Genomic DNA, 27738 nt, shown 5'->3' on the forward strand with positions numbered 1-27738 from the left:
CTGTGAGAAACATATTTACCGTGAAATTCTTATTTTCATAATTTTTCTAAAAATGGACTTGGATGAAAAATATTTTATAATTACATAATCCTATAAAATCACACCGCCATAATAATATTAATAAATGTTTTTATGTTAAATCACCCTAATTAAGGCACTTTTCTCTTTTTTGTTGTGCCCTAAAATTTGACACGTTCCCTTTCATCACAACACTCGTGTTGCTTTCAAGCAAAGGTGCTAAATGTGGGTACATTGTTCTCACTTGCTGTCATTAATTATTCAAATGAAAATTGTTTAAACTAAAGAGAAATTGGAAAGTGTGTGGAATGAGGTGGGTTTCGTAAAAAAGTAAACATAAATTAAATAATGACAACTTGTGCTAATACTAGGATATAAATAATAATAATAATAAATTAAATCGAAATAAAGTTATATAGCAATGTTTTTGCATATTCATCTTAAGTAAATAAATTTAATTCGCAACAGTAATTATATTTTTTTAAATGTTCAAAAATTACATAATTATATTTTCATAATTATGTATAAATATCTTTTATATTCAAAAATATTTTATCAATATAATATTGTAATTTTGGAAACATAAGATAATTTTGATCTTAATTAATAACCTTAACGTCTGATATTCTAATATTTTCGAGTTAAGTATATTAGACAAAATAATAAAATAAAATTCTATACTTAACTCAATGCATATTCTAAAATTTATAATTATTCTATTTTAAATATGCACTTTTAATGCTTGTTTCATTTAAAAAAAATTATCTCAAGAGTTTTTTTTTTATCATCCCTTGGTTTTAATTTTGTCTAATTTAAGAAAATCATTATGTTTTTGATATTTTCAGTTAATTATTTTATGCCTATTGATAAATACATTTTTTGAGTCATACATAAAGCTCTGGGATAGAGATAAACCGAGTAAGGAAAAATTCTCGTATATATATTTATATACACTGGAGAAATTCTACAATAAAATTGACATAAAATATGTTGAAATTTATTTATAGTAAATACTAAATATTTTCATAAAAAAAATTTACATACAATACAAGGAAATATTAAGTCAGATTGAAAATATTTTTAATACGTCTTAAGTTGGTCAGAAATTTTCTCGTGTTTGTTTCTAGAAGTTAGTCATAAATCTTTTTACCACATTTGATAAACAGGAATATAGGCATAGAAAATAGACAATTGATTCTAGAAGGTTCGTTAAGGAAGGAAACGACTATTTTGTTTATTCATCTTTTGGGTTAAGTTTAGTTTATTCCTAGAATAGTATTTGAGCTACATTTCAACATGATTTTTTCTACACAGATCGCACAAAAGAACTGACCACTGATATTATCGAAGGTATTACACAACGGATTATTGAAAATATTTAAAATCATTAATTAATAGCATAGAAATAATTTATTAATTTATTATTGTTTTGAATTTGGTGTGATATTATGGTTATTATTTGAGGAAATATTTGTGAGAAAAGATGGATTTGTTTTCCATGTTGGGATTGAAATGAATTTAATGGGTGTTTAGGGTTTGTTCCATTGGTTGAGACGGCCTCAGTCAAGGAAAGACGTGTTCTGTGTTCTCAGCCTCACCTCACACACCTCCTTAATAGCATCGCTTCTTTCATTCCTTCCGTTCCGTTTCATCATCTTCATCAAACCACCATAGCATGATCTCTTCCTTCGCAGGTTCCTTTTTCTTCAACTTTTTACTTCCCTCATCTTCTCTCTCTGTTTTCCTTCGCCTCTGCATTTAGGTGATTTCAATTTTTTATTTCCTGCTATATTTATTTCATGGCCGTTCTCTACACGCTGCTCTGTTTCTTTGATTAAACGAAACAATCTTCGTCGTTTTTCTTTCCGGGTTGAATTTTAGACTCAGGATCTCTCATGTGGGGAATGCATCTGGAGTTTCAGTAGGAATCCTTGATCCTTTCATTCTGTTGCACCAAAAAAATTGTAAGGGTCTATTCGTTCATTCTCCAGCCATCTGGGTGCTGTTATTTCATGGCTATTGGTTCATCTCTGACCTGTATTTATATGTAATTGCCTTCAAAAGGTAGAGATCTAATCAATGGAAAATGTTAGAAACGACAGTTCTTACCTTCTAATTATAATGTCTAACTCAATTAAGTTCCCTTCTTGGATGGTGTGAGAAAATGTGTAGTTGTTTTAAAGCGGGCTGTAACAGAGTGGAAAGGAGAGGTAATACAGGCAAACTAGGAATAAATTGGAACTCCAAAAAGTGAGGAACAAATAGTGGGACATATTATATGCGGGATCAACCTTTTCATCCCCTTTATGCCGCTCGGGGGGATGGATGTAAACTTTAGTGCTCATCTACGTCTATACCTATTATGATCATGAGTGAAGATAAGTCATTGTAGGGAGCATTTCCAAGTAACGGTTTACTTGTGTACAATATTTATGGATGGGATAACCTGAAATATACTTGAATCATGTGATCAAAGTATTGCTTTATTGTAGTTGACATGGTTATTGTTTTTCACTTTGCAGATATTTGATGCTTAGAAATATAAGGAGAGCTTTTCGATCTGTTCGTACTCACAATAGCAGATACCTGGAAGCGAGTAAAAATGGGCCAATTGTCGCAGTTGGACCGAATATCCACCACTGCCGGTTGTACGTGCAATATAAGTTTCCTGGTGAAGCACGCAGTGCATTCTTGTGGCATGGGACAAGGGAAGCCTTTCATAAATGCTGTTCTTTTAGGAAGTTTTCTGTAGCCTCAGCAAGCAATACAGTCACACATGATTCTCAGATTGCTTTAAAAAGGCTGTACAGAAAGTATTGTTCCAGTGGTGATGCTACACCTACCGTAAATATGATTGCGCAGGCAGTGAGCTTGGCTTTAGCTCGTTCTTATCTGTTAGTTCCTGGTATTTTGGCATTTACAAGTGGAGAGCTTGCATTTGCACAGCGAAATTGGGCAGATGCAGAACGGTACCCATCACAGAATGCTTTGTACATGCGTGCACAAGATGGGTATAATTACATGTTTACATTTACATTCATAATAGTTGAAGGACTTATCTTATTAGTGAGGGCACTCTATCTAGCAATATTATTCTCTCCTAGCATTGTGATGGCACCATTTGCAGATAGTTTTGGACCAAAGTTTAGGAAACTGTGGCTCCATGTTGTTCATCGCACACTAGAAAAATCAGGGCCAGCATTCATAAAATGGGGTCAGTGGGCAGCTACGCGGCCTGATCTCTTTCCTCGAGATTTATGCACTAAGCTTTCGGAACTTCATACTAAAGCTCCAGAGCATAGTTTCAGCTACACAAAGAAAACTATAGAAAAAGCATTCGGTCGAAAAATTTCTGAAATTTTTGACAATTTTGAAGAACTTCCTGTAGCATCTGGAAGCATCGCTCAAGTGCACCGTGCTTCTTTAAAATATCGTTATCCTGGTCAGCAAGCAAAGCCACTGGTGGTTGCGGTAAAGGTTAGACATCCTGGTGTGGGAGAGTCAATCAGGCGGGATTTTGCTATCATTAATTTGGTGGCAAAAGTTTCAAAATTCATTCCTGCCCTTAATTGGTTAAGATTAGATGAGAGTGTACAACAATTTGCAGTTTTCATGATGTCTCAAGTTGACCTTGCGAGGGAAGCTGCCCATTTGAGTCGCTTTATTTATAATTTCCGTAGATGGAAGGATGTTTCTTTCCCCAAGCCTGTCTATCCACTAGTGCACCCCGCTGTTTTGGTAGAAACATATGAGAAGGGTGAGAGTGTCGCGTATTATGTTGATGATCTTCAAGGACATGAACGGCTTAAATCTTCTCTTGCTCATATTGGGACTCACGCACTTCTGAAAATGCTTCTGGTAAAGTATCTCTGATTTGCAGTTTTTTGTGCCACTACTTACTTGTATATAGGGATACTTTATTTGTTTATTTTGCGGATACTTTATTTGTTTTGCACCATAAAGCATAAGTCATCACGACTGACGATCTCAAATTTCACATGACTTGATGTATTGCTTGTTTTCATTTATAATAACAATCGCAAACCATGTCTTTTAATAATTATCTACTCTTTCTAGAAACTGTTTTTACTGTGTGATAAACTGGTTTTTCAGATCATTACAGATTAGCTTTAGAGGGTTTCTTTGTTGGATATTCATAAAGTATGGTGATGTTTACATGGCCCTGGTTGTTTAGATCTACTTTGTAATTATTTATTGAGTTTTCTTTGCCTTATCAGTCATACTGAATTTTCTTTTGTCCAAAATAATAGTTTGGTTTTTGAATGAACATCTTAGATCTGTTGATAATAATAATCATATCATGCATCTTCTAATCCTTAGTTTGAACGAAAAGAAATTTGACTTCTGGTAACAGTTTTAAACTTGAAGATCATAAAGTTTTAGCTTCCAAGACATTGCAATGTCTTCTTTCAGGTGGACAACTTCATTCATGCTGACATGCATCCTGGAAATATCCTTGTTCGAGTGGGTCAGAGCAAGTCGCGAAAACGGCTCTTCAAATCAAAGCCTCATGTAGTTTTCCTTGATGTGGGCATGACTGCCGAACTCTCTGGTAGTGATAGAATAAATTTACTGGAATTTTTTAAAGCTGTTGCGCGCCGAGATGGTCGGACTGCTGCAGAATGTGCCCTCAACTTGTCAAAGCAACAAAACTGTCCAAATCCTGATGCCTTCATTGAGGTACTCTTGTCTTCAACTGTCCAAGCATATGTTACATGGATTGTGCTTTCTGGTTTATTGACTCCGAATGTTAAATAATTTATTCTACTATAGTTTTGCATGGAACGATTGACATTGGTTATTGTTTGATTGCTTTATTTTCTGGAGAGAAATGGATTTTATTTTCTTGAACCATGTTAGACGATGTCTGTAATTTGTCTTCTAACAGGAAGTGGAAGAATCGTTTACTTTTTGGGGCACCCCAGAAGGTGACCTGGTTCATCCTGCGGAGTGCATGGAGCAATTACTTGAGAAAGTTAGGCGTCACAGAGTTAATATTGATGGCAATGTTTGTACTGTCATGGTGACAACCTTGGTTCTTGAGGTAATTGCTTTTCTTCATTTTATTGTGTTCTCTAAATAGTGTGATAAATATACATGTACTGATACAGCCAAGGAAGAAGATAGATAATACTTATTCCTTTCCCATATACTATTTCTGTTTGCTGATGTGATTCACCTTTTTTAATTTGTAGGGTTGGCAGCGAAAGCTTGATCCTGGTTACAATGTGATGCAGACACTGCAGACGCTGTTACTTAGAGCTGATTGGGCAAAATCTCTTTCTTACACAATTGACGGACTCATGGCCCCTTGAGGAGGAAGTTTCTTTCTTTGTTGAGGCTCTTGAGAAACAATTTTGACTAACATAAAACCCTAAACAAACACATCTGTCTTGATGGCTCTCCCACATTTTTTTGTTTTATTTTAATTTTTGAAAGTTTATCCCCTGTATTCATCTTGGTTAATTACCAAGTTATTTTTGTTGTGAGCATCATAGTTTACCAGAAGAGTGGAAGTAGAAGTAATAAAACGGTGAATATACGTTTAATGCCCTCTGCATATTTCTTATTAAAGTGAAATGAACAAAAAGCTGGTCTTAAATGGCTAGTTGATACTCAAATAACTAATTTCTTATTTTCTTAGTAGTAGTTCTATGTAAACTTTCTTTTAGCAAGTACAGTCATTTTTTTAATTCTTCGCATTTTTGTTGCGATTTTATTTTAATAGTAGAGAAACATATGATGCAATGACAATATCTCCTTTATAAGGGAATCGGTGGTTTGAGAAAAGTATAATTTCTTTTTGTTTAATTCATATATTAGAAAATAACATTTATAAAAAAAAATACGTAGTTTATTTTCCGAAATCATGATTGCTATGTATTACAAGTTTTCTCTTGTACTAAATCCTGGTTTATTTTAATTTTCTTTCTAAACCCTCAACTATGTAACAGAGCATCGCAACTTTATTTATTTACTGGAAAGTGTAAATACACGATTTTCATTTACTTGCTGCAGCTATAACTAAGACAAATATGGCGATCAAACTTAACGAAAAAAGGAAAACACTGATGATACACCATCGGAGGCATTTTAATTATTGGGAAATCTTTTCAACATGCTTTTTCAATATACTTTTTACAACTGGGTAATTTTCACGATTGTTTAAAAGGATAAATTTTACCATATAATAAATAATAAATTTTTCATGTCATCAGTACAAGAATTTCATATCTGTCATCTTTTAAAACAATTATTATTAAAGTTGATAGTTTTTAGTTATGACAGTGTAAAAAATTTTACACTAGTACACATTCCGGTTAAATTAATAATAAAAATGTATAAAAAATGGTTAACGACTATTAAATTACACCGATAAACATAAATCAACTATCGCACCCTTTAAAGTTATTGCCTTCAAATCGTATGGGAAAGAGAGAATAATACTAACATATTCTTACTATATAGTACAATTTATATAAGATTGCTAAATTATCTAAATCATACTTCATATTCAATAAAAATATATAGAAAATTTTGACTAGGAAGAATGATTCTGGTGCCCGCAAATCACATTAGAAAGAAAGAGTGAAGAATCCTAATATAGTGACTACTAAATCTCAATTATTTAAAAGATATGAAAAAAAAAATTAAAAATTTGTAATGCTTTTAAATTTAAACCTTACGGAAAAATCTGTTTGGAACAGGCAATTGTCTAGCAATTGTCTAGAACAGCACCCCCACCATGCGAAAGCTAGTTACGAAGTGATATGAACTTGATAACCACAACGAGACACCCATTAAACAACGTTTGAAAATGCGGAATCCAAATCTAATTAATTAGAACCTAAAAACAGATTTGGATTAAATCCACTCCATGAAAATAGATTTGAATAGTATTGGCTAATTGGAATTTTCGCACAGCCTTAGAGAAATATATACAGAGCATGTAATTTTTATTTCAGATTCTCAGCTAAAGCATAGATGTCAACGCAAATTAAAGAATAGAAACAGGCAGCAACCAAAGTTTGAGAATTAATCTGTACACAAAAGAATACATGATATGGAGCATAGACATGAGAGGTACAGAGGCATCTCAAATTATACTTTAGCTCGTGCAATCATGTTCTGCATGTAAGTTCATGTATTTCTTTTATTGCTGTACTCATGCTATGAAGGGCCATTTTTTTCACCTGTATTCATAAACCCAAAAAAGAAACAGGCCTTGTGAATTCAGGGCAAACATCTAACAGGACAAAGGCTAAATTGCTAAATAAAAGTATTATTACGAAGGCTACCTCCAGTTTTTCTACTTTTGCGGGGTGGTCTTCTGGAAGCAGCCGGACCTCATCAATCAATTGGATAGACTCAGCAACATTCTCAGGGGACACAAATTCCAATTCCACACGAACACAACACTGCAGATCAATAATAAAAAAAATGTCATACACTAAAAAACAGAAGATAAGTGAAACAAAACTCAGTGCCTAGATAATATCATATTCTCAATCAGCAATTACGTGGAATGCAAGGGCATCGATGGTGTGCTAATATTTTTGTTTCCTTTTAAATGTATGGGTACAATGTATGCTTTGATAACTTCATATTGCTTGAAATTCACTTCAAATTTGGCGTTGTAAGTAAATTTCCAAATGTGAAAATCACATTCAACAAGGATGTACATCAAGTTCAAGAACAGTTTAAAATTTCTGTTGTTTAACTTGACTACAAAAGAGACAGACAGGGTAAGAATCTTTGATACAAACGCAACAGACCTTAGGATTCCTAATCTGGTATGGACATCCAGAAGGAATGATGACAGCTTCTCCAACATGTTGCTCAAAAGTCCATGGTTCAATTTCTGACAACAGAAACAGCTGAGTCAATTTTAGTTATGCACAATTACAATACATGATAAAACACGGGTATACTTACTAAATTCCTCCTTAAGTCTCATCTTGTGAGTATTGTCAAGAAAAAAGCTCTGATCTAGAAGTGGATGAACCATCTGCATACGAGATATAAAATTAATCATCACCAACTTCGACAACATCATGTTACGAATTATCTTCTTGTAAACATACCTTCTCGTGCTGTTCACTAGTATAAGAAAATTCATCAGAGTGTATTTTAAGATATTCTAAGAGCTTTGGCACGTCTTGTCTTCGAAAGACATCCCATTGAGCACCAGCATTCTCTGCAGGCTTCGCCCTTTTATCATTGTCTAAATTTTCAAAGGAATTTCTAGGATTATGATCCGGAGACATTTCAGAACTTAGAACTATGCTGTGGAAAGATAAAGAGCGTTGTGCTTTTTGAGTTTCAGAATAGGAACGGCATTCTTTATCACCAGAAATGTTGGTGTCTAAATTCTGATTGCATATTGTTTTGGCTTCACTAGAGATGCATGATGTTCTACTAACTCTCCTTAAAAATTCAGTTCCTTCTCTAACCAAACTTCGCATTTCATTTTGTTCCCAGTCTTCTGCATGCTCAGTAGTGGTTTTAGATGACACCTTTTTACATAGAACTTTGTGCTTTTTCAATAACTTGCTTATTCTAGATAGCTGATCAGTGGACAGAGGAATCTCCATGGAATGTGCCATAACGTTAACCTGGAATTACACATCAACCATAGTAAGTGGCATATTTGGCTGTTTTGGTTGGAATATATACTTTCGGGCATAGTTGAGTAACTATTCAATATAAATATGAAAGCCATGGCTATTAAAATAAAAAAAAAAATGGCAAAATTTAAACAATTACAAGAATGTATTAGGTACAGCCATATTTGTACTGGAAAACTTTTCATGTTTTCACTCAACACCTGAAAACAAGCATACATACAAGGAACAGGGTTTCCAAAGCATACAAGGACACAAGGCTTCCTGAACAGGCAGCATTTCAAGATGGTGCTTTTTACTTCAAAAGGCGAGATTATCTAAGTTATCAACCGGTTACATGCATAAAAGAGGAACGTGGAAATTTTGCAACCAAAAGGAAATATCAAAAGACGGAGCATATTCCATAAGATGAGATATTGTCTTTCCATGGTAAGTTTTAATTAAATAAACTAATTCAAGAAATACTACACACCATGTCATATGAGTCATAACAGAGATTTGTCACGGACTCGGCTTCATCATCAGCACAGCCATATGAAATATAAACATATGGTCCTATGTCATGCTTTGTACTCCCCAGGGGCAAATTTGCAGCTAAATTCAGAAGACCTGACGAGGGATTCATGTATTCTTGAATTGGAAGAGCATCAATTACTTCGGCAAAATGAGCTGGAAACTGTTCTTCGAATAGTTGGGAAGACAACCACCCTTTAAGTTTCAGCATCTCATGCCAAGTATTTTTCTTTGGTTCACATTTAAGAGACCCAGTAAAATACTGCCTAACGTTTGTCTCCACCTGCCAAAGTAAGAAATTCCGTATTTAATATTATACTTTCAACAATGGTCGCTCTGTTCAAGACTGAACAGAAGGATCCATCATTTCTTCATGTTTCACTGATCTGAGCATATGATGTCTTTATGCTGCATGATATTGCAAGTTACAAATAGCAAAAACTTCGAACATTAAAATGCATTTTATACTACCAAGTAGATTAATTGCAATAAATAGTTTTCTAAGATGGTGCTTATCCTTTTATCTCAAACAACATAATAGTATCAACTTAAAATGTGTTTAGCATAAAGAACATATTGATAAACTGACCTCAAACCAATCCAAACAAGCTTCAAGTAAGTCCTTGTTATTCTCATATCTTGTCATGCTCCTCTCAAGATAAGTGCAAAACATGAACAGTGGATCCCAACTAAGGTTTGGTGTACTTTGCAGCACATCTCTCACTACTACAGGATGGCCTCTTCCCCAATGTTTCTGAAAGTGTTCAAAATGATTGCTACCGATGTCCAAAACTGTAGGATAAAATAAGTAATTATCATTAGAATCTTCCCTCTGAGCTGCTTCCGGTAGCTGCTTGTTTCTGCTAGTTTTATGATCTTTGTCGACACACATTGGGCAACTTGAAGTTTTATCCAGAGTTTCAGGAAAGTCATAGCTGCAAATTATTTCTTCTGCCTTTGCTTCCATTTCTTTGATCCAACTTAAGGGAAAAACGTAGCTCAGATCAAGGTGGCTATTACCACAATCACCAAGCTTTGTAGGTGGGCATGATACCATAGAAGCACCATTACAACTTGTCCACCCAGTCAACATTGAGGTATCAGTTAAGTTGCCATTAGAAATGGCCTTCTCATCCAATAGGTACCTTTCGCTAGAAATGCAAGCACTTATCCTGTCAGATTGCTTGGATATACAAGAGTTGTTTTGCTCAGAGATTCTTCCTTGACTTAATGCGTGAGAACAACTTAAGCAAAGACTGTATGAACAACTAAGGCAGCTTTTATGAAGATCCAAAATGGGTGTTTTGCAGTGATTGCTGAGACAAGGTTTCAATAGATACTTATAATTGTCAGCAAGCAACTAGAGAACCATTTTAATTTTCTCAATAATATCAACAAAAGAGAACTTACCAGTAATTTTTCCCATTGCAGCCAAACTTGACTGGTTTGATGATAGTATCATTCATTCTCTTCCCTGCCATGCACAATGTAAGATAACCAGGTTGAAATCAAAAAGACTAATTTACAATCCATCATATTAGAAGAAAAATAGTTACCACCTTTAATTTTCGCTTTTGTTTCTACACCCACGTGGTGATCTTCTTTTATTTGTTTCAGTACAGGAAGGAGCATACAGACCAAATAATGAAAATGCAATATCCTATCAACTCTGTTTTTACTAGCTAAATGTTCCTGAAAACATAAGGCACAAAACCAATCTGTCAGCAAGTGCTGCTAAGAAAAAACTGTAGTAGCTGTAAAAAGCATTTATCTTTGATGTCAGACCTTACTTTCACTGTCTTCATATTTAATTGCCAAGCAATCTTTACAGGTGCAAGTTCCTCGGCAAACTGGACATGCCATCTTAACCTCATTTTGAGTGTCAAAATACCTACAGTTTTTTCAACAGATAAATTGCCAAATATCTCATATTTTGATCATAAGCATAAAAGATGCTGGCAACACCTAGTTCTAGCCATTATTGATCAATGTGGTTATGCAGTAGCATTTGGGATTTGATACATTTTTGTCTATCTACCAATTCGTATTACAAGATGAATCTTAAATGACTTTAAATCCCATGATACATGAATGAACAAATGTAATTTTGTATCACCCAAATAATTCTTATGTTTTTAATTTTCACCAAATCTTATGAAAAGGAATTTCAAAGAACACTTGTGAACTTATCCTATTTGATTATTCCAAATTTATTTGTTACTCCTTCACTCAATGTGTGTACTCTGTTTAGCTATTTCATTGGTCTGCTTCCATTCTTCTAAAATAAAGATTTCATAGGCTTAGATATAACTAGTAGATTTGTTTTTGTATGCCTTTTGTTTGTGTTGTTTTATCTTCTTCCAGTTTAAATTGATTACATTATATTTTACACACACACACACACACATTTGAGGTAACTTTTCATACCTGAAAGTTACTATTTGATACAAAATTACGATTCACGGAATAGGGCGGCAGTTTACAATTTGAATCTCGGTTCAATAGCCTTGTGTAGTAGAACTGATTCTAGAAGCGGCACAAAAATAACAGGGAACAGGAAAGTGGAATGGAATTGGATGTACAAGACATGAAGTCCTTTTCTTTTTCACTTAATCTTTTATTCTTATCAACCTCTGTTGACATTGATAATCATTCCACACATCTCTATGAACCAACGTTATCAATGGAAGATGGTGGTTATAGCAGAACGCCGAAATTCCACCATATAAACAAGCCATTGCAGTCTAGAGTGCCGCCATGGCGGACCTCCCTTTACAAAACGCAATGCCATGTTGCTATAGCGGCGCTTCTCGGTTATTTAAGGGCATTGCTTCAAAAGGGGCATCTAAGAAGTTCTAGAACTGCACCAGAAGTAATGTACAGACTACAGCTAGGTAATAAACTCTGATCAAGCAACACGTGACAGCACTGTCCAAAATGTACCATAATCTATAACATTGACGATACTTAAAGAAACACTTCATAGGCAAGGACAACAATGAAGCTATAAATTCACAGTGAAAAAAAAAAGAACATTTGTAAATGGTAGCGAAATAACGAAACAAGTCCAAGTTCCAACCTTTGTTTAATGCAATCCATGCAGAAAAACTCTCTCTGGCAGTTTGAGCACCTTATAAGACTGCAAGAATCACTTCTCTGACACCAATGACACTTCTTCCTCCTCCCCTTCTTCAAATTTCGTCCACACTGCACAACCTTAAAAGAATCAAACAAACACACCGATCACTAGAAAGAAAAACAAGAAAACGAAAAAGTCAAAAGTCAAAACCCACCTGCAACTTGCCACCAGAACCCCTCTCAACATTCTTGGACCTGAAGTAACGAGAAAAAGAAGCCACATTGGGCGTCGAAGCGGAAGCAATAGCCATAACCCCGTTCGGCAACTCCCTCCTCAAGTCGTGATTGGAATGCAAATTCAAATTCACAGGCAAATTCAATTGCGATTCCTTCTTCTTCTTTTTTTCAACCTCTCTCTGCAGAACCATCCTTATGAGTTCCAATTGGTTCCTCCTATTGACCAATGCCTCTCTCGAGTTGCCCTTCCGCTTCGCCCCAATCTGAGTCTCAACGGCGTCGTTTTGGCTCTTTCTCTGAAGCTTCAGAGACTCCGGAACCTTTTCCTTGTGCTGCCGATGCTGACCTTGCAGGTAGTGAATCTCGCAGAGCTTTAGGTTTTCCATCACTCTCCGCCGGCACCGCCATTGCCGCCCGTCCGACCGGTTGCACCGCAGATGCTCCGGTACCGCTTTTCCTTCCTCCTCCGGCGTCGATTTTTTCCCCATAAAATAGTAATAAGAGTTGAATTTTTATTATTTCTTTTTCTGGCGGAATTGGGATATTTTGTGGTAAAAGTGGGAGTGAAGGAGGGAGAAGAGAACAGGAACAGAATAAAATAAGAGAAAGGGAATCAGGTTAACGCCTAAAACTAAAAGAGTGTGTGATTTTGTGTGTGTGTGTGTATTTATTTATATAGCAGGAAAAGAAAATACTAATAGTCCAATTCTCATAACATGGGTGCGCGTGGCATATTCGCGTTATTATTGGAATCCTCATTTGATTTGATCGCTAATCTTTCAAAAACCAAAATCCTTATCTTTCGCTAACTCACCTCATAAGCTGCAAACTTTTCTGTTAAAAACAATGCTTTTTAATCTCTCTCTCTCTCTCTTTTTTCTTGCCTTTTTGGTGGTGCTCTGATTTTGGATGCTTGTGAATCGTGTCACTGCAAATTTCAGGTTCCTTGTTGTGGAAATGCCAGCGCTGAGATGAATGCAGCGTTGTGAATTACCATTTGAGAGATTTTGTAAATAAAACAAAACACATGATTGGTGGTTAGAATTAGATACCTATTTTTCATGTCTATGATATTAGTATGTGTGCGCTTTTGCTTCTCATGCCATCTTAGATCAAAGTCAATGTTTTTTTATGTGCTCATTCTGTGCAATCTCATGTACACAAAAACTGGTGTCTGATTGTAACAGTATGCCAAACACGTTTGCATTATAAATTCTACTCTAAAATTACTTGTTTGAAAGTGATAAACTTGACAAGCTTTCAAGTACCGATTTATGAGATGTTTTTTATTTTCCTGTTGATTTCTGGTTTTAGATGATAGAAATCTACAAATATATAAAACTTGATTAAACCTGCTTGGTTTGTGAAACTTGAACTTATATCGATCACAGGTTCATATATGTATAGACACATGTTTTGGTGAAAAGTTCGTTACGTATAAGGTATCACATGAAAGGTCATATGATTAAGTTAAGTTTGTTTGGATGTTTTTGGTTCTCTGAAGTTTACATTTTAATGATCTGTGCTGTAAATTTGGATATTCATATATCTGAATCAATTAAAAAACTACTTTTCAAGTATTTAATATAGTTAAATCTTCAAAATTTAAAGTGTTATCACTTAAATTGAGATAATTTCATACTAATTAATCACATGAAGTGTATATAGATAGATACTTTAAAATGGTGCAACGTACATGAGATGTTTCCTTAAGCAGGATATTAGTTTTTTTCTTCTTTGCAGTTGAGATGCATAAGTTATTAGAGTACCAAATGTACTTTATTATGGGCCGAGAAATTGTTTGATGAAGTCCAGTTTTCTGTGTTGAAAGGTTGGGCTTAAAATTAGATGTCGAGAGATAACTGCATATATTTGATAAAAAAAAACATTCTTTTATCATTAAATAACTTGGATTGTTCTGTTTTCTTAAAACTGCAATCTGTTTTAGCATCTCTAATACTTTGTTACAGTCTTGAAAGCTGAAATTGCTTTGTTTATTTTTGTGAAATGAGAAATGATCATGAGAGTTTTATCTTTATAGAAAATTCTGAATAAGTATATCAGCATTTTCTAAAGGTTTTTTGGTTTGGTAAGTAATGTGTCAACTTTATCACGAATAAGCACTTCTGCATATTGGTTGTTGTCACTCCAATAATGTTAAAGATCAGCTCCTTTTTTCAGAGATATAAAGAGATAAGCACTTATATTTGCTTTTAAACAGATATAGTTGATATTGTGCATGCATGCACACAAAATTCTAAGAGAGAGAGACAAGAGAGAAAAATCATGTTTCCATTTGTTTATAAGGTTCAAATAAAGCTTCCAGATGTATTCACATATATTTATCAATAAAATCTTCAAATCAGCAAGGAATTTAAATATGCATAATCTTGTTGGTTATGAATGTGACGTTTATTTATTATTGTTCCAGAATAGTACTTACTACCAGTTTCATATAGAATACGAGCATGCAATAACTTATGGTGAAAATCTTCCAACAACGACTATGTATTACATTGTGAAAATCATGATTGAATCTATTTAGAACACTATGTAAGATTCAGATTAATATTTCATATGATTTCACGTTTATATGCATTATGCTAATATCTTTCTCAGAATTCTACAGGAATGAAATCTTGTACTGCTGTTCAATCTATTTATAATTAGGTCCAGAATTATATTATTCATTTAACTTTAAATTTTTTCTCATCCAAAATTTTCATATATGGTACAATATTTTCTTTCTTTATTTGTTACTTTGTTTTATCTCATTCTATTTCTCTGTAGTTAATTGTATTCATCTATGACATGTAAATGTTATACCTTTTTTCTGGTTTCGGTGCATGTTATTTTTTTTTTTACTATAATTAAAGTTATTAATTTAAAGACCCTTTGTTTAGCTGATTCATGTGAATAGAGAAACATACTTTTCACTGATTATTTGTGGCATATGCAGTTGGCAGATGCAACTTCAAAAGCTCACATCTTGTACATTACGTGTATTTGAAAATCTGTTCTATATTACCTTAAAAAATGTAAAATTTGTAATAACTCATTTTGTATTGAACCTCTCTACCAGTATACGGAAATTCATTAATTAATTGGAATTGCAGTATTATAAACAAGATTAATATATGTTATATAGAGAGAAAAAAGTTTTTTGGATAGAACGGTCATTGGATGTGGGCTTACAAATGGAAAATTCGCCTCTTCAAAAGCATTTTTATTTTTGGCACATACACTTCATTTTATATTTACAATTTTGTAGGATTTACACAATTATTCAACTTACTAAAAAAATCATATTTAATCTATTTATAAATAAAATCCAACCTAATCTAATTGAGTTAAATTAGATTAATTGAATAACCAACCTAATAGATATCGAAAAATTAAAGATAAAAAACCATGCCATAATTATATATGCGCAAGACTTACACTTTCAGTTTTAAATTACATTGTTCAAAATACACGCTACAGAAGGATCATGAGACAGAGTGTAAATTCGATTAAAGTTAGAAATTATCCATTAAGAATCCATATGCATCTTACTTCCAACTCAAGTCACTTTCATGTCACTCATTATAAAGTGAATACACATAATAATTTCCTTTATTGTTTTATTATTATGTCATCTCATTAATTAATTTCTTCAGTAATTGACCTCCATAATAAAATAGCATGTTGAAGCCATTCATTCAGGCTACATGTGGGTTTATGTGTCTAAAACTTGGTCAGAATATTTATCCACATTAATCATTAACATGATCAAGAAAAGAAGTTATACACATTAGTTAGTATTTGAAAATTGACATTGCTTCTCCCAACTTAGCTTTTCATTTACATAAATACATATGTACAATAAATTACAATATTTACACGTCAATTCTACACCCAATGTGATAGTTTATATCACATACATTATTTGAAAACAAAATCATATATTTGCATATATACTAATTAACAAGAAGAAAAAATGAGTGTGATTTATCCCTTCATTCTAAAAACAATTGTACCTTGAGCATCTTGAAGCAATTGAGTGACGACTTCTTCAGGAGGAATGAGTCTCCAAATTGTAGGATGGTCCAAGTGATGACCCATTTGAGCAAATTTATGAGCAGCTCCATTGCCTTCCCTGTATATGTGACTCACCAAGCACTTGTTAAAGTCTGGTAGCATAGATTTTATGTCACTGATATGTCTTTCTACCTCCATGCATCTAACTTTTCTCCCTTTCTCTATTATCTCAAGCAATGTTTTCGCATCTCCTTCAAGCCAAATATCATTCCAACCATTTTCACGAGCCAGTTCAAGGCCTCTTCTAAGTGCAGTGAGTTCAGCAATGGTGCTGTTGGCTTGTCCAATGGGTTCTGCATAACCGAGTAAAAATTCTGCTTTGTGATTTCGAACAAGCCCACCAATGCTCGCTTTTCCAGTTAAACTTTTGCAGGACCCATCAAAGTTCAGTTTTGTCCATCCAATGCTTGGTTTCTTCCATTCCACTGGGATTGCTTCCTTGTGGAAATACCTAATCAACCCACAAACAGGACTTTGCACTGGTTTTTGGCACCTAAAAATGTTTATCAGACCCAACATTATTTGTATTATTTGTTTTCCTATAGTAACCACTCAAGCTGAAGCAAATGACTGGGATCTCTGGAATATTGGAATTCGAGATAAGTAATTGAATTTGGAGGGAAGGAGAAGTTCAATATATCACCACCATTTATAGGAGAAATCTTTGTTTTTCTCTTCAATTTCCACCAAAGAAAAAAATAACAGGGAAGACTAAAATTAAGACGTACCAATTTTGAGACTAAGGTTTGAAAAAGAACGAAGATGTAAGGTATGATGCGTGCCTAGAAGAAAAACACAGAAACCTTGAAACATGAAAGACGAGAATAATGGTAATGAAGGGTTGATGAATGGGGTAGTGCTACTTATTATGAAAGTAAAATAATGGTTCTTGCTTCACGGAAGTTCGCATTAAAAGAAGTTGGAGTGAAGAAAAGGGAAAGAAGATTCAAAATAATGAGAAATGGGAGAGGTTTCTTCTCCAGGAACTCTCTCAACTAAGCATATTCTGATGCTAAAGAAGATTACGTGCATGAAGTACCATATAAAGATTGCAGGAGAATAAACAAGACTGCACGTTCTTTTTCCCTAACGTTAACGTTAACCATTGAATTGTATTTTAGTAACTATAACTATTATAAACAAAACCTAAAAAACGCATTCATCATCCAAATATGGAAAACTCTATTACGGCTATATTTGTCTGCACCACCAACCACCATACAACAAAAACAACGTGCGTACGTTAAATAACTTGAACAAAAAAATCACTGTAGAATAATTTATGTGTAATAATACATGTCAATAAGAAGATATCGGTTTTAGTGCTCCTTAAAAAACAACTTCCTTCAGTGATAACTGCACGCACAACAACTGTCACACATGCAAACAGAAACTGCTTTTTTTGTCGGCTGCGATATAATCAGAAATTTAATCATAATAAAATTGACTAAAGATTTTTTCTATTTAGTTATAATTTGTCGTGAAGATTTAGACTGCTATACCTAAGATCATTTTTTTTTCAGTTAAAAATTCTATAATTAATCAACCAACATAAAGTTGATCTAAGTGAAATTAGTTCAAAATTTTGAATGAAAAATTAGAGTTTGAACACATAAATAGAGAGCATATGATTGAAGTTAGAAGCTTAGTCAAATTCTGTTATAATATCAACAAAGTTAGAGAATATTTTACAAGAAAAAAAAACATTTATGAATACTTCACGCATAAATCATAATAAAAAAAATCTATAATTAATTTTTTGAAGGTAAGAATTTGACTAAGTTGGCTGACTTGGTCAGATGGATAACAAAAATGAAAATATTTCAATTAATCATTATTTCTAGCATAAAAGGCTATGCTTGTTAATATCAATGAGACTATTTTTCACAAAAATAAAACAGCATAAAATAATCAACACATTGGGCTTATCTGAAACGAAATTATTGGGCTTTGGTTTGGATGATCCGTTGACCAGAACTGGTTGACGTGGACAAATGGATCATTAGTGTCGTGTGGTTAAATATATTTTGATGTCGGATGCTAATTACTAATTAGTGCTTCATGCCAAGCACTTGCTTCCGCAATTTGTCATCCGTACAAAACAAATATTACCATTTTTTATACATTTCTATCACATGCCTTTTTATTCCAACGATGCCAATGATGGATTTTTTTTTTTCTGTTCATCTAAGTAGTAATATTTCAGTAAAAAATTAAGAGTGGGAGAAGAAATTATTTTTAAGACTTTTTAACGAAATGACTATTTCTAAAATTGAAGAAGATAGAGAGAAGAAAATACATGTTACATGTAATTATTAGAAGTCTCGTTTATTTTAGTGAAATTTATTATTTGTTAAATATATTATTTCATTTGATATCAAATTGTTATCAAATCATTATTGTTGTCAAGTTTCACTTACAAAATATATATCTCAACTTGAGAAGATATATATTTGAGAAGATGCGTTGAAAGTTTTATATTAACTAATAATAATAAGATTAATTTAAAATTTTATTAGAATTGAATTAAACTTAAAATATAATTTTAACACTTATATTGGAATGAGTATTTTAAAATAAGTATTCAGAAATTAAAAGTAAAAATAATTTTTTGTTAAAATACCTCAAAAGTAAGGAGCGATTTTTAAGGTGCAAAAAGTTTGACCCTTGATGATATGTAATATTACTGAAAAACAATTATAACAAATATAATTTGAAATGTATGATTTTTATAGTAACTGTTTTAAAAGTTAATAAACTTACCAACACACTAATTTTAAATGGAAGAATAGCATAAAATTATCCTTCACTATTTACATATATTATTTTTTGTCATCGATTGATACCAGTAGGTTTTCAATTATTTAAGTTTTATCTCATTTAGGCGGGATATTTACATTAAAACTATTTTGTAACTAACAATCTAGGTCAAATAGGTTTTATAGAAAAGCAAATCAATTTTTTAATCCACCAAAGTGTATAATGTTGTCAGATTGGTCTTTGAAATTCAAATAAAATTAAATGAGTACAATTCATTAAATGTATTAGTTTAAAATTTTTAAAAATACTTAAATAATAATATGAAAACTTGTATAAAAAAATATAACAAGTGATTAAATTTAAAAAAAATCATGAAAGAATTACAAATATCAAATATTTATTTTAAATATTTTAATTCTGTTGATTGATATAACACTGCATTGCCCTCTCAGAGACCAACTAATAATTTATCTTGTTTTATAGTTTGTTTTAGTCCAACCTGCTTGGCCAACCAATGTGCACACTGATTCCCAAAAGAGTGAACAAAAGAGAAAATCATTACTTAGAAATGTAGTTTAAAATGGAAGCAAATGGATGGTTGCATTGTTAATGGAGATAGATACTTCTAAACAGCACCAACATAAACATGTTGAAGATTGGCTTTGAGACTATATGTACTATTAAAACATTCAAATGTTAACTAAATAACAGCGTTCATTCATTCATTCAGAGACAGTAACCTATATTAATATATCTAGAAAGACTTAAACCATAAGGTTGATTAATGACAATAAATATAGATTTAGGATATCTTCAAAATGTTCCATTACCAATGATCCATAACCAGTCAAGAACAGCTCCAGCACATATGCCACTTAAAAGACATAAGACAAGCAAATTACCCAAAGCATTCTGCTCTGGACCCTGTAATGCAACACCACAAACTCCAAAGTTACACTTGTCTCTGTCATATAAAATAAAAAAATATATATACTTTAATTCATTTATTTTTTTAAATTAAATTATGATAGCCATTGGTGAACTTGCCTTGTAACCTCTTGGTGCCACAGTAAGAACACACACAGTGAGATAGCCATTGGTAAGTCCCAGAAAGGAGGTGAGTAAAATCATCCATCCTTGGTCACCATATTTTGCTGTAAAGTAGAATGCTGGAATCAACAAGAATCGAGAAAACACTGCTATCAGTAGAGCCTTTCTGGATTCCAACTTCAGCCATGGCACAAGGGGAATATATCTTGATATCAGATCCACTATATTATACATAGCTATCAAAACAATTGGGTACCTGTAAACATATCCAGTGCTCAAATAAAGTTACTTTAACTTTTTCCTATCAGTTTCATCAGTCACCAAAGGACAAAACAGAGAAAAACAGAATCAGAGTCTAAGTATAATTACACACCAGTGCTCAAATAAAGTTATTTTAACTTTTTTGGATCAGTTTCATCGGTCATCAAAGGACAAAACAGAAAAAAACAGAATCAGAGTCTAACTATAATTACACACCAGTTTTCAAATAAAGTTATTTTAACTTTTTTCTGTCAGTTTCATCTGTCATCAAAGGACAAAACAGAGAAAAACAGAATCAGAATCTAATTATAATTACACACGTCTAACCGATCCTAACTATGTGATATAAGATCACCTAATAATTTCAAGAAACTTCATATCTACATTTGCATAAAGTGAAAAAAGTGGGTCTCATCTATTTAGTGTTTTTTTTTTCTCTTCCACTGGATTGGAGAGGAGTTTGTTCTCCATGAAGTCATGTCAAAGGCAATTGGATTAAATAAGACTTAAGCATAAAACACTTACCATGTGCCTAACCGATGTGTTCCCGTATTTTCATACAAAAATCCAGGGAAGATTGACAGTGTTACCGCATATATAAAAAATAAATCAACTGCATAATCAAGATTCTCATGAAATAATTGTTTGTTGCTCAACCGCTCTTGTTGCTTATCATCATATCCACCCTGCACAAGTTCCAAATCATTTTAGGAGATGATAAAAAATGATTTCCACGTGAGTAAAGTATTATTGTTGTTTTAGCATAATTATATTACTTGATCTTTAGTCTTTGTACTAATTCCAGCAGCAGCAAGATCAGCTGCAACAGTTTTTGATCCCTCTAATGCTGCTTTTGAACGGTAATATTTCACTATGGGCAATTTGGTGAAGTAGATTGCATAGAGGAAGATACAAACCAATTCAATGAATGAGGAAACTGCCAAGAATAGTACTGCAATGCAAGATAAGAAACCATCACCTTTATTTTAAAGAAACAACTTCTACTGCACTAAGAATCGTCATCATGTCATGCTGTTTGAATTGACAGGAGCTTTATACATGACAAAATAATACTATATCAAAATCAACCAATCAAGACAATATAAGATACCAGTATAGATGATCATTGTAAAATAAGAATAAAAACATACTTGCTCCTTTGCGAAGTCCATGATTAGATTTCTCGAAAGCTGCCTTGGTAAGCATTCTCAGAATAGAAGTTAGAGCCCCTGATGCTGCCAAACCAGCAAGGTAGGACTGCATAACAACGTGTATTGTTTAAGTAAAAAAAGATAGCAGAAGACCGCAACTTACGAGTTTGTAAACCGTACCTCCAATATATAGGAATTGTAACTAGAAAGGTTATCACTGAAAGATACTGAATAAACTATACGAAAGACAGACCTGGATAAACTCAGGGCACATAAAACATAGGTCTCCTACCATGCCACCTTCGACTAGAGCATCTGCTATTCCAAAACAAGCAGCAAGCACACATATACCAATATAAGGTCCAATTCCACCTTTCCCTGATGTTGCTAGATCCACCTGTCACAACAGATCGTTGAAGCTTTATAGGAAAATAAGTCACTGATTCACTACGGAAATTACACATATCAGACGCTGCAAATTATAGAACTGGAAATGGTATACTTACAACAAGAACAAAGAAAGCGCTAAAGAAGAAAAGAGTGAATCCAGCCAAATTCCGCCTTCTAGTATTGATCTTCGACTCATAGTAGGCCAGTATTATCATTGTTCCAATTGCAAATGGTTGATAGACCAAGGTAAGTACCCTTGCAGGATGGTATTTCTCCAGAGTCGAACCAAAGATTCTTTAGAATGAATTAGGCAACTCATATTTCAAGAAGTATCGATCAATCACAATTAGAAATTTTCTATTTCCCATCTTTTATAGGAGAAACATTTATTGTTGTGAATAAAGACATTGTACAGTTATGTCAACTCCTATCAGAAACTGAAAGAACCAGGCATTACTTACGGGAAACAGTGTGTAATAGTAATCTCCTATAGTCAACATGCTGTTCCAGGAAACAAGGGACCCAATTCCAAGAATGAAACAAATTGTCATTGCTTCATATTTTCCCTGGTTGCATTGAAAACAAAGCGACAAGATAACAAATTTTATTCTAGAGAAATATTACCGCTACACATAGCAGTAAGTTCTTTAGTGAAAATTGCTCTGACCTTGGGTTTGTTTGGTGCTCCACCGTAATCACTGGCATCCATGGCTCTCCTCTTCAAAAATTAACGCTGAGGATAATTAATATTTATCGACAATAACTGCTAGTCCACGGATATCTGAGTCCTTGGATAAGAAAGTACGTTTTGATTAATACATGAATAAAATTCTGTGAATAAATTAGACAGGGAGAGAGAGAGAACAAATATAGATGAACAATACTATATTGGCGCAGTTCAAATCTTCAAGCACGAAGAACTTCAAATTATACGGTTCACCCTATTAATTTCACTGCACCTGCAATTGTGTTCTTTTTTAAGGTATTGAATTACTGGTGCCTACTGTGGGAATTGATGGATCCACAACAAAAATTCCAGAACACGCTATGTTGAACTAGACCCAAGCAAGATGGTGTTATGGTGTTGAAGCTCGTTAACGCAACAACCAAATTTTACTTAGAGAAAAGCAGCATTGGCGTTATCTGAAGAATATATTGTACGCTTTATGTAGATTGAGCTCTATGCAGAGGTGCTGTGGGGTACACACTTCGATTAGTTAAGAAAATACACGAATGAACAACTCCTTCTTCAGTGATTGGTTTGATCCATTTCTTATCAGTGGCTTGCTATTAAAAATGAAAAAGTGAACTGAGATTTAAAAGTCAAGAAGACGAATAATTAACGAGAAATGAATAACATTCACTTGGGTGACTCGCCTATTTGATGCCACAGAAGCTGATTCGGATTTAATTAGAAATATTGAACGCAAATAAGGTTTGCAGAAATTATTTGACGTTTCATTTCCATTCGGAACTGTATTTTGATGCGGTCGGAGATGGATTTCTATTGCACCCTTTCACTGACCCAAACTTCCTAACGTGCTTAAGGCTGGTCAGATCTTCTTTCTTCAACAATCATCGTATTTTCTATAAACTACATGTAATTAATCGTAGATTTGTGTTCTACTACTGTGCCTCAGTTTTTAGTACAAGAAAAAAAAAACATCTTAAAAAGATTAATAAAATTTAATATAGTCTATTCTTTTTAATATTCCTGAAGTTAATTTCTTTTTATAAAGGACGACCAGAAAAAGCATTAATAAACAATCATAAGATCCAACCTACCACCCACAATAACACACTCATAAAATAGGCTCCTTTATTTACAAATTAACTTTATAAGTATTAAAGTGGATTTTATTTTATTTTAGTCTGAAAGGTAATCAATTGGGAATCAATTATAAGAAGAAAAAGAACAAGTTTGACGGGGTTAAAAGTTCAATGGCTTTTATTTTATCATTATAGTTATTTTCTGATTTCATATCACCACTTTAAATGTTTCCAATTTAATTCTACTCTTTTAAAATAAATTAATTTAATTCCTTCAGTGATAACAAGTGAAATCAACATTAACTATTATGATTATATTTATTATTATTATTATTATTATTATTATTATATTTTGAAAACAAGGATTACATTAACTCATTCTTTTTAAAAATATAACTAAGTTAAGAAGATTCAAATAAAGTTACGAATTTAAAAAAAAAAAATCACTATAATAGTAGAAAAAACAATTAAATCAATTTGTAAATTTTAACTATTTTCTACTCATATAAATAATATTATTGTAATTAATTAATATTTAACTTTTAATGTGTTTCTTTCTGTTGTTGACATCAATTTAGAAAAAAGGTATTTTAATATTTACAAAAAGAAAAACTTATTTTTTTGAGATTCTTGCTAATTCTTTTAACAAAAATGACTAAAAAGCTAATCTAGATCTGAAATTGTCTTTAGAGATCTAATTTTAAAATAGATAAATAATTAAAATTTTATAAATAAATTATAATAGTTATTTTTTAATTTTATTACCATCTCTTTGTAACTCTAATTATTTTAAAATTTTATAAATATTAGAACTTTAAATATTGTGATTCTATATTGATATAACTTAAGTAGTGAATTATCACTCGAACAACATGAAAAATTATTTTTTAACAAAATTTTTTAATAAATTTTTTAACGATGTGGTAACATTTTATTAGATAAAAGAAAGATTTAATATAATTTGAAAACAAAAGAGAAAACTTTAATATGAATTAAAAATAAAATTTTATCAAAATTTGTTTTTCAAAATATGTTCGACGCTTGGATGTATAAGTCGAAGTAATGGTTACTTGCATTGATATTGTTTAGACGATGTGAGAGTCGCTTAGGAAATTATAAGCAGTGAAAGTGATTGATTGAATCTTAAGGGTTGATGTGTGTTTCTAGAACTTATTACGTTATATCCATGTAATGCTTCAGCAGTAAGAGAAGATATGAAGCTTATAGAATCAACAAGAGGACACTTGAACAAGACAAATATTGTATCTCTATCACTTTGAGGTAGTAAAAAACAAAAGTAACAATAAATTATTGCAAATGACAACATAATATTTGAACTATTTTGTAAAAAAAAAATAAGAGAAACTATTTTGTATTTAAAAATATTTTCAAATAGTTTTAGACCATTTTTTATGTAGATAATAAGTTAAAAATCAATTTAAACTACACATGTACATATATTTCGTAATTCCCTTGCCTAAAATTCAATTCTATTCTATTAAAAAATTCTCCAAAACAAATCGCGTACCCTTTGAACTTCTTACAGCCACATTCATGGCTACTTTTGAACCCAATAAATAGAGATTTTCAACTTCAAAACACAAATTTATGCTTGGGGTGTATGCATTCATAGAAATGATTCCATCAACTCCTAACTGTGAAAAATCATTTTCATACATCAAATAATAAAATATAATATAATAAAATTAACCCTGAACAGATGATTAAAAAGATCTGGCCGTTGGTTTCTAAATACAGATAATTCTAGTTCCAGTTTCCTTATTCATATATCTAAATAGTCAAATATTAAATTATTGTTAACAGTAAGTAATTGCAACGCAAATGTGAAGAAAAATAAATGAAAAACTGAGTGCAATCATCACAAAAACGCGTAATCAGAAGATGACGTTTGGGACGACGAGAGTAATCCATTCACAAAAGCAGGAATCCATTATGCAGTGAAAAGAAAAGAATAGAGTGATAGGGTTTTGGTATTTACCAGAAGCAGAATTGTTGTTGTGAAGATGAAAACAAATCAATGGCAGAGTTTGGTTCTTCTCCTTACCCTTTCCTCTTCTGCATACGCGCTCAACTCCTTTTTTATGCCTTGAGCGGTGGTGTGTGCTCGAGATCTGCACATTTTAAATAAGAATCTCACTTGGGTCAACTTAATATTTATTATTGTTTAAATATTAAACAAATAATTACATTAATTTCCATGTAAAACAATTTACTCATGTCAATATGATGGAGGCTTTAATAAAATGATTTACTTTACCTTTAATTAAACAATTTATTAAATATATTTAGAATATGTTAGTTCTTTATTCAATAGTTTCTATATTAAGTTTATTCGACAAATATTGACAATAAAAATTTTTTAAAGAAAAGAATGTCAATGTACGATTAATATATTTCCTATTAGCTCCACTGAAAACAGGATGCTTTCTATCTCAAACAAAATGACCAATATTATCCACGTTATTATTTATAAAAAAAATACACACACGATGTATTTTTTTTAATCGGGTAATTTTATCTTTTACTAAATAAAAAAATAAATAGTTGATTTAATATAACAAGAATTACTAAATTTTATTTTTAGAACAATAAAAAATAGAATTTGAATAAAAAATTTAATTATGTTAATTTTTTTTGAATTTCATTAGTTTTATTAATATTTAAGATAATTCAACACGAGTTTATTAAAAAATTAACATTAGCATGTTATTCATCTCTTAATTAACATTAGTTTTTATTTTAATAAATACTCTGATAATTACTAAATATCAAGTGTTTAGTTCAATTATCTTAATCATTGGGTTGAAATTGACAAAATTAATGGAATTAAAGTTTTTTAATAAGACTATTAAATATGTTTATAATTCTTATACATAGATGTGAATTAAATTTTATCTTTATTTTGTTAAATTTTGTCACGTGTTGAACGACATTTTAAGTTAGCACATAAACAACTTAATTCTCAACTTGTTCTTTAACATAAAAATAAATCAACATTGTTATAGTTACGTAAATAAAACTATCAATTATCTTTAAAAGTTTAATGACCAAAATATATAAAGTCTAAAATAGAAATGAATTTCAATTTCACCTAAATTTTAGGAGTTAAAATATATTTAATTTTTTTATTTATTAAAAATAAAATATGACTATCTATTATAGTCAATTAAACTAATTATTTATTAAATACAAATTTTCCATTTATTTATTTAATACAATAAATAATAGAATAACTTATGTTTTTTTTCAAAATAACTAAATAACTTATATTTTTTAAAATAGCATATACATATTTTTTTATTAATATTTTTACAAAATTATATATGTATTTCAAATTGTATTGCCTTTCTATTTTTTAATTATTTACTCAGAAAATATAAAAATAATCCAACATCTTTAGTAAAGATTAAGCGAGCAGATTCTTAAAGGAAAATTTATTAGATCCAAAGTAGAAAAGAATATTTATCCTAATTAATTTTATATTGAGAATTTTCTTGTGAACAAAATAAATCATAAATAAATATATCAGAAAAAGTAGAAAAACAAAATATTTATACCCTACAAAATATTTTATGTAATGAGATCGAATATTTCGTTTCCTAAATTATAATATACGATTTGAATGAAATCACAAAAAGAATATATTTAACATTATGATAAAATAAAAATTACGTTGGAGATCTAGATAAATTTTGAAGTTATTGAATTGAAAAAGTTAAACAATTGAAAGAAAAAAAGTAGAGTTGTGTAATACAAAAAAAAAA

The 27738-nt window shown here is 31.8% G+C and overlaps 3 protein-coding genes across 9 annotated transcripts; 1 reads left to right on the forward strand and 2 right to left on the reverse strand.

Moving 5' to 3' along the window:
• The first annotated feature begins 1350 nt into the window (after window positions 1-1350).
• LOC114188021 (uncharacterized) lies at window positions 1351-5682 on the forward strand. 4 transcript variants are annotated; one of them, XM_028076503.2, is made up of 7 exons: window positions 1354-1368; window positions 1552-1712; window positions 1900-1982; window positions 2541-3876; window positions 4453-4719; window positions 4928-5083; window positions 5235-5682. In XM_028076503.2, the coding sequence occupies exons 4-7, from the start codon at window positions 2548-2550 to the stop codon at window positions 5352-5354; spliced, it is 1872 nt and encodes a 623-aa protein (XP_027932304.1). In that variant the 5' UTR covers window positions 1354-1368; window positions 1552-1712; window positions 1900-1982; window positions 2541-2547; the 3' UTR covers window positions 5355-5682. The 4 variants fall into 4 exon arrangements, with proteins under 4 accessions (XP_027932306.1, XP_027932304.1, XP_027932303.1 ...); XM_028076505.2 differs by lacking the exon at window positions 1900-1982 and having other exon boundaries at window positions 1351-1368; XM_028076502.2 differs by lacking the exon at window positions 1354-1368 and having other exon boundaries at window positions 1518-1712.
• Window positions 5683-6978: 1296 nt separating this feature from the next.
• LOC114186619 (lysine-specific demethylase JMJ28-like) lies at window positions 6979-13227 on the reverse strand. Of its 2 annotated transcripts, XM_028074574.2 has the most exons (12): window positions 12470-13191; window positions 12256-12392; window positions 10962-11067; window positions 10736-10868; window positions 10587-10650; window positions 9766-10492; window positions 9136-9459; window positions 8124-8654; window positions 7975-8047; window positions 7815-7900; window positions 7338-7457; window positions 6979-7232 (listed from the first exon to the last, which is right to left on the reverse strand). In XM_028074574.2, exons 1-12 carry the CDS (start codon window positions 12977-12979, stop codon window positions 7161-7163), a joined length of 2883 nt encoding a protein of 960 aa, XP_027930375.1. In that variant the 5' UTR covers window positions 12980-13191; the 3' UTR covers window positions 6979-7160. The 2 variants fall into 2 exon arrangements, 1 of the variants encoding a protein (XP_027930375.1); XR_014995500.1 differs by lacking the exon at window positions 6979-7232 and having other exon boundaries at window positions 7336-7457; window positions 7815-7916; window positions 12470-13227.
• Window positions 13228-19974: 6747 nt separating this feature from the next.
• LOC114187106 (equilibrative nucleotide transporter 3-like) lies at window positions 19975-26090 on the reverse strand. Of its 3 annotated transcripts, XM_085674370.1 has the most exons (11): window positions 25953-26065; window positions 23068-23470; window positions 22851-22971; window positions 22645-22749; window positions 22300-22477; window positions 22047-22190; window positions 21794-21899; window positions 21419-21594; window positions 21168-21328; window positions 20379-20637; window positions 19975-20255 (listed from the first exon to the last, which is right to left on the reverse strand). In XM_085674370.1, the coding sequence occupies exons 5-11, from the start codon at window positions 22396-22398 to the stop codon at window positions 20145-20147; spliced, it is 1056 nt and encodes a 351-aa protein (XP_085530496.1). In that variant the 5' UTR covers window positions 22399-22477; window positions 22645-22749; window positions 22851-22971; window positions 23068-23470; window positions 25953-26065; the 3' UTR covers window positions 19975-20144. The 3 variants fall into 3 exon arrangements, with proteins under 3 accessions (XP_085530496.1, XP_027931037.1, XP_085530495.1); XM_028075236.2 differs by lacking the exon at window positions 23068-23470 and having other exon boundaries at window positions 22300-22455; window positions 25953-26090; XM_085674369.1 differs by having other exon boundaries at window positions 22300-22749.
• Between the last annotated feature and the right edge of the window lie 1648 nt (window positions 26091-27738).

Source organism: Vigna unguiculata, chromosome 6 (assembly GCF_037176805.1).
Source record: "Vigna unguiculata cultivar grain cowpea cultivar isolate G323 ecotype 2 chromosome 6, ASM3717680v1, whole genome shotgun sequence".
Classification (NCBI taxonomy): Eukaryota; Viridiplantae; Streptophyta; class Magnoliopsida; order Fabales; family Fabaceae; genus Vigna; species Vigna unguiculata.

Excerpts from the sequence above, each read along its gene's own strand:
- LOC114188021 (XM_028076505.2), top strand. The coding sequence starts at position 2,548 with ATGCTTAGAAATATAAGGAGAGCTTTTCGATCTGTTCGTACTCACAAT. Across the intron at positions 3,877-4,452 it reads CACTTCTGAAAATGCTTCTG|GTGGACAACTTCATTCATGC; the intron begins GTAAAGTATCTC and ends GTCTTCTTTCAG. Across the intron at positions 4,720-4,927 it reads ATCCTGATGCCTTCATTGAG|GAAGTGGAAGAATCGTTTAC; the intron begins GTACTCTTGTCT and ends GTCTTCTAACAG.
- LOC114186619 (XM_028074574.2), bottom strand. The coding sequence starts at position 12,979 with ATGGGGAAAAAATCGACGCCGGAGGAGGAAGGAAAAGCGGTACCGGAG. Across the intron at positions 9,460-9,765 it reads CTTGTTTGGATTGGTTTGAG|GTGGAGACAAACGTTAGGCA; the intron begins GTCAGTTTATCA and ends TTACTTTGGCAG. Across the intron at positions 8,655-9,135 it reads GTTATGACTCATATGACATG|GTTAACGTTATGGCACATTC; the intron begins GTGTGTAGTATT and ends GTGTAATTCCAG.
- LOC114187106 (XM_028075236.2), bottom strand. The coding sequence starts at position 22,892 with ATGGATGCCAGTGATTACGGTGGAGCACCAAACAAACCCAAG. Across the intron at positions 20,638-21,167 it reads ACACATCGGTTAGGCACATG|GTACCCAATTGTTTTGATAG; the intron begins GTAAGTGTTTTA and ends ATATGTTTACAG. Across the intron at positions 20,256-20,378 it reads TGGCACCAAGAGGTTACAAG|GGTCCAGAGCAGAATGCTTT; the intron begins GCAAGTTCACCA and ends GTTGCATTACAG.